General features: G+C 49.8%; 1 protein-coding gene across 1 annotated transcript in view; it reads right to left on the bottom strand.

Annotated features, from left to right (window-relative positions):
- LOC146357925 (acyl-CoA (8-3)-desaturase-like) overlaps window positions 1–9,001 on the bottom strand; it is a 28,277-nt gene extending 19,276 nt beyond the window's left edge. The window contains exons 1-5 of the mRNA XM_084809502.1: window positions 8,400–9,001; window positions 3,347–3,457; window positions 2,330–2,527; window positions 1,464–1,565; window positions 845–973 (exon numbers count right to left, since the gene is read on the bottom strand). Of these exons, the coding sequence (XP_084665628.1) occupies window positions 845–973; window positions 1,464–1,565; window positions 2,330–2,527; window positions 3,347–3,457; window positions 8,400–8,675 (816 nt within the window). The 5' untranslated portion in view covers window positions 8,676–9,001. The remainder of the gene's footprint in view (window positions 1–844; window positions 974–1,463; window positions 1,566–2,329; window positions 2,528–3,346; window positions 3,458–8,399) is intronic.
- Between the last annotated feature and the right edge of the window lie 4,579 nt (window positions 9,002–13,580).

Below are 13,580 nucleotides of genomic sequence, written 5' to 3'. Positions count from 1 at the left end.
GTAAGACCAAAACATAAACTCTACTTAGAGTAGGCCTATTGAAATGAATGGGACTTGCTAGTTATGTCTAACTTAAGTTGCCTTCATTTCAGTGGGTCCACTCTAAATAGGACGTGTGTTGGATTCTTCCCTATTTATCAACTCTTTTTTAGGGGTACAGAACCACAGGCTCAGGGGCCAAATCCAGCCTGCCCACCCCTGGAATGCTGCCCCTGAATGCTTCTCCAAGAGGGAATTCAGCCCTTGGCTGAAAAAGGCCGGCTGTCCCTGCCCTGGGACAACCCTCTGGCTCTAAGCTGGTCCATAAACTCTGTCTTGTTTTTGTTTGCTGTTATCCATAAACTCTGTCTTGTCTGAAGCTTTGACTTGCTAGCCCCCATCCAGCCCATAACCATGTTCAGGTATTCATTCAGACTACTGCTCCAGGATCTGATGGAAACAAAAAACAGAGCTGAGTGTCTGTGTTGATGACATCACACTCCAAATTGCCCCATGAGTTCCTCCTTCTGGTTGCATGTTTATCTGAAAAGCGCTCTGTGGGCCAGATGGAACCTTGCAGTACCCCACCGGATAGCTCCTGTGATGCAGAGCAGCAGTCACCTGGCGCTATCCTCTGACACTGACCCATTAGATATAGTGACAGAACCAGTGCCAAGCAGTACCACCAACTGTCTCAGGCCATCCACAAGGACTTGGTGATCTGTTGTATCAAACACTGCTGAGCGGTCCAGAAGAATCACACTCCTTCTGTCCAGCCAAAGCAGTTTCTGTTCTGAACCTTGATTGGTACATGTCACAAAACCCATCTCGTCCAAGCGGTCTTGAAGTTGCCATTGCTTCTTACCTCTAAAGAGAGAGGTTTCCCTAAAGAAAACATGATGGGATGAATTGAAAGATCTGGGTCCTTCAGGAAACAGTTGGGTTTGGCATGATGTTGGGAATGGTGAAAAGTCCACCAGTTGGCTGAAAGCCCCTAGAGACAAAGAGAAGAGCAGAGAAGTTAGGCTACAACACTCTTCAACATGGCGAGGGACCAGAGCCTAGAGGTGGACCACATGCTTTGCATGATGAATGCCCCGGGTTCACTCCTGGCATCTAGATAATACTGGGCTAGATGGACAAATAGTTTGACCTGGCATAAAGTAGCTTCCCATGTTCTTAGAGAAACACAGACCCAATATCATATTTGCCATTTGCTGCTAGAAATAAACTTGCATATTTGAAATTTAATGAACCCTTTTCAAGCATACTACCATATTTCAAACTCCGTTCTGGCCAGTTGTATAGAACAGGGGTGGTCAGAAGGTAGATCTCCAGATGTTTGGGACTTCAACTCCCACACATCGCTACCAGCATTGCCAATGATCAGGAATGCTGGGAGCTGAAGTCCCAAACATTTGGACATCTACTTTCTCCATCTGTTCACCCCGTTCCACAGAACATACCCAGAATAATACACTTACCTTGAGATGGCACGCCACAAACTCATGAAGAATGTGGTTCCATTTCGGATTGCTGAAGACTGAAAGGTGCCCCAAGTCATGCTGGAGAAAAAATGCTTGGGACTAAAAAGGAGAAGAAATGAGAACTCAGAAAAGAAGGGCCTCGTCTTACTGTTAGCTGCATCAGAATGAAGCCAGGATCATGCCCAACCTTCTTTGTTACTCCTTAGGACCACAGGTCTCTTAAGTCTGGGTATAGTCAATACACCCAATGGTATTTGTTGGACGTGTATAAGAATTGCCAGGGTGGATTGTTTTCCCTCAGCATCTCAGGTAATCAAAAGCATACTGTCACCGAAGATAGCTATTCTGGCACATAATCAAGGATAGGTCTGTTCTCCGTGAATTTATCTGACTTCCTGTGAGATATACAGTATTACAGGTGAAATTACATGGGTGTTCCTTAATGCTCTACTTCAGTTCCATTAGCAGTGTTTTGTTTTTGTTTTTTTGTATGGGACATAACTGAGACTTAAGATGACACCTTTCATTTCTACTTTTTCTGGGGACCGATCAGCCAGACGAAACAGGGACTTCTGGTCCCTTGATCTAATGTTCCTACTGCAGGGTTCGTCGGTTTGCTGTCGGATTGCCCCTAGCTACTTGTGGCCCTCCAGCAACCCATGGTTTCTTCAGGCAGCACAGAGGCTTCGTCATGAAGGCCCATGGCAGCGGAACCTGTGGGCCAAATTCTTATGTCCCTGGTGCAGAAAGTCTGTTCTGTTAGTCTGGCCGAAAGATAGTTTGCTACAGGAGGACAATGCAACAGGGATATGTAACGGTGCCTACAGGAATCTGGGCATAGACAGAGGATTGATGAAAATTACCTGTGAAATGGTAAGCAGTGTTGTGGCAATAAGGAAAGTCATTACAGATGTCCCGAAGTACCACAACACAAACCAGCCAGCAGCCTCCAGCATTAGGATTTGCAGAAGCATCAGAAAGAAGAAGAGTTGGTTTGGCACGAAGAGTCCCAGTTTCTTCACAGTGGACCGCAGCTCCTGGAAATCTTCTACTAGCACTTTCTATGAAAAGATCCAACACTGCAGCTCTGTTTGCTCTAAGGATGCCACGAACTTGTCTTGCGGCAACCATAATAACAGTAAGAGCACATGATGAACTGGGAGAGAGGTCTTCAAAATAGCGTTTCCACTCCCGCCGCAGTATCCCCCTTGCTGCTGCCCCCTTTCAAGGGAACACAGCCAGAAACCACACAATACCATCAGCAGCACTAGATAAATCTGATTGTCAACCACTTTGAGAATCATGATAGTTGAATGCACTATACAAGGAAAGGGAAAAATAAGTCCACTTGTGCAATGGCACTTTCCTCTCCCCTTCAGCCCCCTGAATCTGTTCTGAAGGTTCCCCGATCCTCCAGAGAAGATTTCATGGGTGTGTGTGGGGGGGGGGGGCGGCGCAGGGGGAGGGGGGAATTGCTGCTTCCTCATTTCACTAATTGAAGCCATTCTGTAGGGAGTTAACTGAATGCCACCCACAATAAAGTAAATACGTACAAATAGAAATCAGAGAAATTATGTTGACATATACCACCTTCTGGGCTAGTCTTCATGGCTGTAGGCAGGGCCTTTTTTGGCATGATTTTTTAAATTCTGAAATAAAGCATTTCAGAACCATACAGTTTGGCTTTTTACCAAACTGTAACATCTTCCCATCCCTCCTGTGTAGTGCTGCTGGAACTTGATGTAGGTCATTGTGATATTACTGGAAGCCCATGGGTGGGAGATCCTGCAATGCTATAATTAAATGAAAATTTGGTTCATCTTTTGCCCTACACTACTACACAAGTTTGTTTTCATTTGTGGATTTTAAGACAAACTTACGTTTTTGTTGGGTTCTAAGCTGGGTTGATCGGGTGCCAGTTCCCCAATCAGAAGTGGTTTCATGTGCTTCCTTACCAGAGTTTTGTCAACGTGAAATGCTGTGAAAGGATCCTAAAGCAAAAAATACCACAATACTAGTAGTAGTAGCGGAGATGATGATGATTCAGAGAAAGAGAAACTGAAGAGATTATTACATTTATATCTTGCCTTTCTTCAATGTAACTCAAGGCAGCATAGACAGAGGTCCCCAGAGATCTTCCACCCGGTACCAAAGCTGCTTAGCTTCAGCTATTGAAATCAATAGAACTAAATTCCAAGTAAAGCAATCTAGGATCAGAGATGAAAACTACACTTTCTGGAGTTTTGCAAGCTGAAGTGGAGAATGGAACTGGAGAAATTGTATCTGTTTTCTCCAGGCCAAAACCAAATGCTGGCTTGGAGGGAAAGAATATGAGTAACACTAAGGGCTGATCTTTTCCACATACCTTGCCCCACCCGCTGGTCCTAGGAACTTTAATTGAGACTCAGCTGACTGGACGGAACTAACTGGTGCACTTTCAAAGAGGGAAGAGTACTGTTTCTCAGCGCTTTACATTATACCGGCATTCCCCAACCTGGTGCCCTCCAGATGTATTGGACTACAACTCCCATACTTCCCAGCCAGCATGGCTGATGTGGCCCTTGGGGCCATAAAAGCCCCTCAAAAGGTTGTGCTCCCCTGATTTAACGTAATACAGTGGATAGAGCAGGTGGGAAATCTTTTGATATCACTCACAGTCTCTCACCCCCAGCCAAATTAAAATGCACTAGCATCAAAGGAAGAAGACCGGCAGTGGTTTAAATTAGATAAAGAGACTTGAAAGTGAATAGAAAGAATATTTTTCAAATGTATTAGAAGACTGCAGAGACTCCTCTAACACATGAGTCACACCCAAGAATGCCGGACACATTTCAGAGGAAGGTAACTGAGGATGTTACAGCTGTTGAGATGTGGGTTCATGACTGTGCATCTGTTGAGATGTGGGCTCATGACTGCATCTACAACACTGTCCAGTGGAATGCAGAGGTCCCACTGGGCACCCACCCTTCTAAAAATCCTCATACAAGGAAATTCAAATCACCCTGGTGCCGGAGCTCACAGCACACTGGAACCCCCTGGCATGGCACACGCAACAGCTGATGGGTGCATGAGAATATCTGAACTGCTGGGCTTCCTGGGTTAGTAACCTATGCTTAGATGGCCAAAGAGCCGAGATCAAGAGGGAGGGAGACAGGAATGGGAGAAGGGAATAGAAGTTGGGGGGGTTCCCTGGCTTGGTATGAATGTCAGTCTGGGAGACTGGAGATGCGCCCAGCAGTACCTCCTCCCCAAGGCCTTTTCTAAGAGGGTGAAACTGTCTCCCAACTAGTGAGAACTGCTTCTGGCTCTCTTTTCCCCGGACTACTCAGCAGATGCACGCCTAGCTTAGGGAAGCGACATCTTCCCGGACAACTAGCCCTGAACTCTCCAGGTTGCCAGCCAGTATCCTTGCCCCTTGGCCCCACCAGTACCCAGCAAATCAGCTTGCCAACGCCAGGCCTCACCCCGTGGCAGCTCCAACAAATCCCCCATGACACCTGTCTCCAGTAAAGACCTGAGTATAAGCTATGTTTCTTCAGGCGACAGGTTATCCCATGTTGAGTTGAAGTGTCTGTAGTAGCAGTTTCTTAAGAAGATCAAGAGATTAAAGGCTTAACGGGAGGCTGAGATGAGAGAGGGAGCAGGGCCATGCCACCAGCCCCGCTGAAGGCCTCCCTCATGAAGGCTCCTCCACCCTCAGCTGCCACCTCCAGCAGCCATTGCAGCAGCTGAGATGAGAAGGAGAGCAGGGCTATTCCCCCGCTCTTCCCTGCCCATTCCGCTTTCCTTCTGTGTCGTGTCTTTTCCGATTGTACGCCTGGGGGACTATCTTGTTTAATTGATTATACGTACGCTGCTCTGGGAGTCCTTTTGACTGAGCAGTGGCATAAACAGAGTTCAAATAAATGAAGAGCTGAATAAATAATGAATAAATAATGCGAGAGTTCTAAAGAGGTAAACTGCAGACATATCAATGCTTACTAACCAGGGTCCGGATGCAATTTATTCAATTTCTGTTCCATTTCTGGTTTAGCCAGGAGGCTTTACCGATCCATTTTTACACACACACCCCTCCCCAAATTCTGAAATGCACACAGTGCAGCAGTGGATATAGTCCGGAAAGCGAACACATCCATATTGAAGTAAATGTGTGTGAGAGGCCGTGTGGGGGTGACAGTCCGGCTAGCCTCTCTACCCCACGCGAAAGTAATTGCGGCATTCCCAAAGGAGGTGGGCGCTGGCTGCCATGCGCAGCTAATGAGCCCAAGCAACAAACGGAGCAAAGACAGAAGAAAGGGGTGGGGGAAGGAAAGGAGTCCTGTGTGTGAAGCCGTACAACCGACAGGCAGCTTTTGTTTTGAGAGACTAACTGAGACTAGGACTATCCATGAAAACAACCATCCACCTCTGTGATGAGCCAGCTATCTCTTGTTTAAGGCCCAGCTGGAAAAAATATTTAACTTGCCTTTCTCAAGGACTGAGAGAGACTAAACTATCTGAGAGAGAGGCCGTATCTTTAATAGCTTATCACAATGTGTAAATGCGAACCATAAGACGGATGTACCATTCAGAGCTGTCAGACCTTTCTTGAGTGGGGCTGGCTTGCAGTTTTCCAGCCCGAGATGCTGGCTGTGGTGGGGTGGGGAGGGGTCTCAAGCCCCCCTTTAGCTCAGCCCCTTCAGCTTTCCTCGCCTCCTGGGGAGATGACTCTGAGGTGCTCCTGAGTTTACCAACCGACCCCTGCCCCACTGAAGCCCACCTCAGGTGGCTGCTACGCAGCTGAGCTTCTTAAGCAATAGCCACAGCTGCCAGTAAGACCCAGGTGGGGGGGAACAGCCCAATGCCCCATCCAGGGGAGACAAAGGGGATATGAAAGGGATGAAAGAGAGCAAAGCGGTGTCAGCAGCATGGAGTGGCAGGGGGAGAGGGAAGAGACCAAGCCCGCATGTGCTGAGCTGAGGCCTTCCCAGTCTAGCTGGTGGATACAGCATCAGGATTCAGAGGTGACCGCAGCCCTGATGCTTCCTTTCTGGGGGAAACCGGCCTAGCCCTCTCCCGGCCTCTGTTCCAAGGAATCCAAACCCTTTTGGTTAAAAGGACGCAGGGAAGAGAACGCTGCCTCCAGTGTTTTGTGGTTTCAGGGAACTTTGAGTCAGCCCAATTTTCTTCCGTTCTGGTGCTAAAGTCTTTGTTATTGTTTTCCTGGCTGCCTCTGAGGCAAGGTGCTGTTGAGCGCTGCCTCTGTAATTTGGGTTAACTCTTCACTCCTCACTTGCCACAGTGCCCAGCATTGAAGCCCAATTTTGTCTGAGCTAGCTTAGAGGAAAGCTGGCTGTGGCCATGGGTCCCCACCAGGCGCCGGGAAATAAAGTAAGCAAGCAAGCAAGCAAGCCAGCCGTTTACGTGCAGCCCAGTTCTCTCTGGACAACCCTTTGCGGTATTCGCCTAGACTCCCAGACTGCAGAATATGGACGCAGCTGGGAACGACACTGTGCAGCTCCCATCTGCAGGCACAGTGCTCAGCCCAAAGGGGGTGCGTAAAAGGAAAGATATACTACGTTGTTTTAGCACGTGTGGATTACCGTTTAGAACATGTTCACCTTCAAAATGACATTTCAAGCCCATGCCTCGCTTAGTAAACGCCAGATGCCAAGTGCTCCCCACCTAACAGGTTGCCATTTTGAACTGTCATCTTTTATCGGGGTGGCGGGGGCTCTGATGTCAGTGGGGCGGGGATCCATTCCAGGTTTGTCAGAACTCTAAAAGAGCTATCCAAGGTGTGCCACACTTTGGATAGCTCCTTTAGAGTCCTGACTAGCTCTGACTGAAACCCAGAGCGCATTCACTGCCTCACCGACATTGCAGCCACCAGCCTCCGCTGTCCTTTGTTTCCCACAATTGCTTCCGGGCTGTCTTTCATTGAGACCCCACTAGTCAATGTCGTCTAAGCCTCAGGGGTTTCTGCCTTTCTCATATATTGAGGATCAACACCGTGGGGCTTGAATATATTCTCCTGCAATTACTTACTGGACAGGAATCAGATGACAACTTAACTCGATCAGCCAGAATGACTTCCCTCCCCGGACTGAGAGTTATCTCTGCTGTGTGAGACAGACTGAATCTGAGCTACTTGTTCTTTCTTCTTACATAAAAGATAAAGGGTAGGCAATTGTCCTGAAGGTCTCATTCAGGATGAAAAGTGTGGGATTTAAGTAACTGCATAAGTAAATATAAAATAAATAATTCGACGCTCATATGGTGACCGTAGCATGAATATTGTGAGCAAAATCTGATATAACCGGACAAATCCGAAAAACTAGCAACAAAGATTGCTGGAGTATGCCACTGTGACTAAACAGAGCTGCTGTGTACAAATTAAAGCAGGTGAACAGAAAACCAACCTTCTTGTAGAATCGTGGTTTGCTTTTACTAAATCCTGGGATAGTTACCACCCACAAAAGATGCAGCCATACATTTAAACTTATTTGCATATGTGTGTGCAGCGGATCCAGTCTCCGTTTTTGTTTAACAAAAGAAATGCGACCAGTTTAAATACAAAGTGTCTATTTCTTCCAAAATGGTAATGCAAATATGTATTAACAACACGCAAAAATGATGGAACCTTACGAAGAAAGCATTGTTTTGAGCTGTGTACACACGGCGATGCGGAGAACCGCCGGATTCACCGATGCGTGAGAAGGGCGGTACTGGTGAGTGCCTGACTGGAGAAAGGGAAGGGAAGGAAGCGCGCCTTCTCCGCTGACCGGCCGAAAGAGAGCTGCAGCAAGCGCCCCTGGCCCAATCCACCCTCGTGCACGGCGCGCCCCGCTCCCGGAGATTTCACGCCCTCCGGGAGGCGGGCCGGGCCGGGCCGCTTTCGGCGCGCAGCGGACGAGCGAGCCCGCCCGCCCCCGCGACCGCCCCTCGCCTCACCGTGGCGTCCTGGCCCGCATAGGCGCAGATCACGCGGGAGCCCCCCGGGTGCCGCCTGTGGAACTGGCTGATGTCGTAGACCCGCCTGTCGATCACCAGCCAGCGCTCCCGCGGCGGGCGCCCCTGGCCCGCGCGCAGCCCGATCTCTTCCCAGCGGAGCGGCCGCGGCGGGCGGCTGCGGCGGGCGGCGGCGGGGTCAGGGCCGGGGCCGGGGCCGGGGTCAGGGTCGGGGCCGGGGCCTCGCCCGGCCTCCTCGGCTGCGCGCGGCGAGGCCATCTCCCGCCGCCTGAGCAAGCGGCCGCGCCGCCCGCCCTTTTCAGCCTCGCGCCGAGGGCGGGGCGAAGGCGCCGGGCGGGCGGGACGCGCCCTCGGGCTGCGCTGGCCGGGGCGGTGGAAGGGCGCCCTGCGCTCCCGCCGGGCGGCGGAGCCCCGCGCGGCGCGCCCCGGAAGGGAGGAGGGTCGGCGCGGCCCGCCGGCTGCTGTCGCTCCCCAGAAGTCCCGGCCTCGGGAAAGGCCGGGCGGCGTGACGCGGCCCCGCGTTCCTCGCCAGCAGGAGGAGGTCGGCGCGGTTCTCTGAATTCCGCCTCGAAACCCGTTTTGACTCACGCCCCTATCGGACTGCAAGCTTGTGGTTGTTGTTGTTCACACAAAACTGCATGTGTATTTCCGTGTACGTTCCCCAAATGTATGCCCCAGTTGTGCACATTTCTGAAAGGCATGCATTTTCTCCCATTGATTAAAGTGTGTTTGTGCGCACTTTGCAAAAGCACGCGCAGTTTCAGGTGCATTTTTCAAAAGTGCACACTTTCTCATTTTTGTATTTATTACATTTCTATGCTGCCCAGCAGCCTGAGCAGTTCATGCTCATTTTTCAAAAGGACACATGTTCAAACTCGTTTTGCTTTGGTCTGTGAATCGCATCACAAGCTCAGAAATAGATGACCTTTGACTGCAGTTTGTGTTCCTGTCCAAGCTCAAGCCTTGGAGGTTTGAACTGGGTAAATTCTGACCTGAAGCAAAGGGAAGCAAATTCGCCATTCGCCCCTACTCTGGAATGCCGGCACGCTGCTCGTGCATGCCCCTGGATGTGCAGGGATGAAGAGGGGAGGTGTAAAGTCAGGGCCCTGTGGCTCATGGGCGTCCGCACATGAGGGCGAGGGTGTGTGACTGCGCCCCCCTCGCTGGATTCCAACGCTGACGTCATTCTGAGAGCGACGGTGGCGGCTGCTTGTGCTGCACCTGTGCCGCCTGTCTCTCCTTTCCGTTTCCAGCTGCATGGGCAAGGCTCAGGACAGTGCAGAAGATCAGTGGACTGAACGTGGCGGCAGGGCGGGTGCCCTCGAGTTGCGCAAGTGCCGCGGGAGCACTTCCTCATCAGGCAAAGAGGTGGTAGTGTCATAGAAATTTCAGCTTTAATATGTTTAGTTTAGCTTAAGCTGTTCTATGTAGCTAGAATCGATTTTTGTGTGTGTTCTACCTCTGTATAAACTGCCATGTTGGCAAAGATATAGTGCCTGATCAGAGACTTGAGAATGTCAAGAATGTCCAAGAGGCCATGACTCTCTCTCTGCTGTCTCTCTACGCATGCTTGAGTGCTGCGGGCTGTTGTTTGTGCCAGCTAGATAAAGAACTTAGTAGAGAGTAGGGATGTTGGAGAATTCCGCCATGGACTCCAGTGAGGCCAGATTCTTTAGAATCCAGCCCCCCCCCCCGAGTCCATGGCAGAACGGGGCAATCCCGCCCGCCACCCCGCGGAATTCCCCCGGGACGGAGCCTACCTGGCTCCAGCGGTGGCTCCAGCGGTGGTGGCGGCTCCGGGTGGTCTTCTGGCCACTGCTGGGCTGTGGCCACAAATGGCGGCAGCCACACTGGCCGCCATTTGCATCCCTGCCAAGCCGTGATAGGCTACGTAAGTATCTACGTAGCCTATCATGGCTAATGCAGGGACGCAAATGGCATAGTGGCCGCCATTTGCGTCCCTGCGGTAGCCGTGATAGGCTACGTATATATTTACTTAGCCTATCACAGCGAAAGGCAGGGATGCAAATGGCATACTGGCTGCCATTTGCATCCCTGCCTTTTGCCGTGATAGGTTATGTAAATATATACGTAGCCTATCATAGCTATGGCAGGGACGCAAATGGCAGCTGCTATGGTGGCTGCCATTTGCGGCCATAGCCCAGCAGCGGTCGGAGGTCTGGCTGCGAGCGGCCCCGGCCGCTGGCTCCGTGGAGTTGCCGCCGAGCGGAGCCGGCCGGGGAGGATTCCAGTGTGTGTGGGGGGACGCTCCGTCCAGCAGAACCAGGTAAGTGTTTCGTACACCTGAGCAGGCGTCAGACAATCCCCAAAGACTTTGTGCATATAAGCTTCTGGATTACATTAGTTGGTTGCCGTCTTTGTTGGTGCACAAGCCCCAAAGATTGCCTTATTCTGCAGAATAAAATCGTGTTGTTGCTGCCTCCTCTCGTTCTTGGTAAACAAACTGAATGAGTCTACCAGGGATACAACACAGTTTTTGTAACAGTAGCAGGCAGCAGCACAACCAGGCTCCTCCGTGACAAAGCTGCTCCATTCTGAGCGCGGCAACAGCGCCTCGTGCTGCGCACGCCTGCCCCAGCCATCTCTTCTCTCTAGTTCCCCGCAGCACGGGAGGGCGAGGCCCAGCCAGGAGGGGTCAGTCAAATAAACCTGGGGGAGAGGGGGTGAGATTCCACTGCGCTCAGCTGAGAGCGGCTGCAGTGCAAGTGGTAGAATGTGGGCTGGGGAGGGGTGGTGAGGATGGCTTTCAGGCAGGCCCCGCCAGGCAGCACCATGGCCTGTTGGCCTTCAGTCCGCTAGCCTGTGGGAGCGCCTGCCTTGTAAAGGCTCCCTCACTGACTCTGACTGTGCAAATCACTGACTCCCCATCCTGTTCTACCTGGCACGGGCCCCTGGCTGCGTCTGTTCACTTTAAGTGGGGAATAGCTTGTGTCCAGCTCACAGATGCGGTGAGGTGCCAATCTGAGAAGGTGGGGGCGGTGGGCATGGGTGTTGCTTGTAAGGACAATCCCAGAGTCGCAAGGGAAGCTACACTCCTTATGTACACTGGCTTTTTGTGACTTACCCGCCTCGCCCTAAAAATGCATAGGATCGGGCTGTTAATGTTTGCATGTGAAAGCTTACAACGCTATCCTTTCTCCTACAAAGGCTGGGAAGGTGCTGAAAGGGAGCATGAGGGAAAGGGAGAGATGGCTGTCACATTATGAGGACAGCCATTCCAAATGTCATCTGCACTCATGGGCATCCACAGGAAGGGGCAAGGAGGGGCAATTGACCCCTGGGGATGAGCCATAATTTCCAGATTGCAAGGTTTCTCTTTCTTTCTTTCTTTCTTTCTTTCTTTCTTTCTTTCTTTCTCTCTCTCTCTCTCTCTCTCTTTCTTTCTTTCTTTCTTTCTTTCTCTTAAGCAAGTCTCTAGCCCAGAGCTTTCCAAACTTTTCATGTTGGTGACACACTTTTTAGACATGCATCATTTCACGACACAGTAATTCAGTTTTACTAGCAAACCGGAGGTTAAACTAACCCATTACAAGAGATACGGGCACATACATAAATTGTAATAAAAAAATGTATGGGGATACAACGTATCTCATGAAAACCTTTCATTTATATTTTTTAAAATATATGATTTGTAAGATAACATACATTATTGTCATTTATGAGTAACAGTATGTAAATATGTGCAAGAATTTTAAAAAGCTGAATAACACCAATAACTACTTACCATTTTAATGGGATGTATGAGTTTGATGGGATGAACACAGCTTTTCAATATTTGGTGGAATATTAGATAAAGACACTTACATTTCGTCATCAAGCATTTTTAAGCTTCCACGTTTCAGTGTCTTTAAGTTTGCCATCGCTGAAAAGGATACTTCACAAATGTATGTAGCAGAAAACTGCTGAAGAATTTTTAACGCTTTTTCAGCTATGTTTGATTGCATTTTTGAAATGCGAATCCAAAAGCTGTCTTGGTAGGGAGTGGGCACCAACGGTAGGTTATTGATTAAAAGCGGAAGTGGCTCCTTCGAAGGTTGCTGAGTGTGATGTCCAAACCCGGTCTGATGGGTTGTTTAGCGTTAACCCAACAAACCATGAATTAACCAAGGGTTGTTTAGCCCCTAAACAGCCCATCAGTATGGGTTCATATGTCATGCTCAACAACCTATGAAGGAGCCAGTTGTGAGATGTGGAGTAAGAGCAGAAGTGGTGGGCATGCAGGAGCACTGTCTCTTTCCCCCCTGCTCATGCACGACAATCCACGGGTTGTTTAACCGATGGGTTGTCATTATGTGCAAACCAGGCTGCAGGCTCACTGTGTGTTTTTACTCTGTATGTTCTTCTTCCTTCTGTTGCCTTTATGTAGTTAACTTTATTTCTCAGCAAAAGCCCGACACCAGAAAGACTGTAACATGGGTGCCAGGGGAGCCTTAGGGCACCACAGCCAAGAAAGCCCTTTCCTCTGATGACACATAATGACAACCGCTAAGTTGTTTAACCCCTGGGTTGTCGGGGCTGAGCACAAGAGAGCTGCCTTCCGCCCATTCACTGCTTCTGGTTTGCATCTGCATTGCTAAACAAACCCGGAATGCCCCATTCCTGGGTTGCTGCTTGTGACAACCAGGCCTGGCACACTGGATTGTTGAGGGTTAAACAACCCAGAATTTGAACCATGGTTTGTTGTTGGGTTAAAGCTCTGGGTTAAAATTCTGGGTTAAAACTCTAGGTAGGAGGCAGCATGTGGGCATGTTCCCACATGGCCTAGCCAATTCATGGATGGGTTGTTTCCAAGCATGGACAAACCTGATTTGCATGATGGTTTCACCTCAAAAAAGGGGAGGGATTGTACTTACGGACATATGGTCCTCCATGCAGAATGTCCACCATGTGTGTTGTATTATGCAAAAGGTGAAGGGGAGGGGGAACGTGCACCACCACCATGCAAAGAGGATCACAGGCTGGTAGGCATATGAACCAGGTTACCCCGGCTGCGTATGTCCGTGCAGAAGTGGGCTTTGGAATAGCATTTCTATGTGCTCTGTAAAATGGCATAGAGAACACAATCTGCTATGTTACCCCTATATATTGACCCTCACCAAAAACACATTCTGAGTTTAGTCACAGGAAAAAAAATGGTTACAC

The sequence above is a fragment of the Heloderma suspectum genome, chromosome 1 (assembly GCF_057233095.1).
Source record: "Heloderma suspectum isolate Gila_16-S chromosome 1, 16-S_ref, whole genome shotgun sequence".
NCBI lineage: Eukaryota > Metazoa > Chordata > Lepidosauria > Squamata > Helodermatidae > Heloderma > Heloderma suspectum.
The sequence above is the reverse complement of the archived record's forward strand: the minus strand, read 5'-3'. Positions and strand labels throughout refer to the sequence as shown.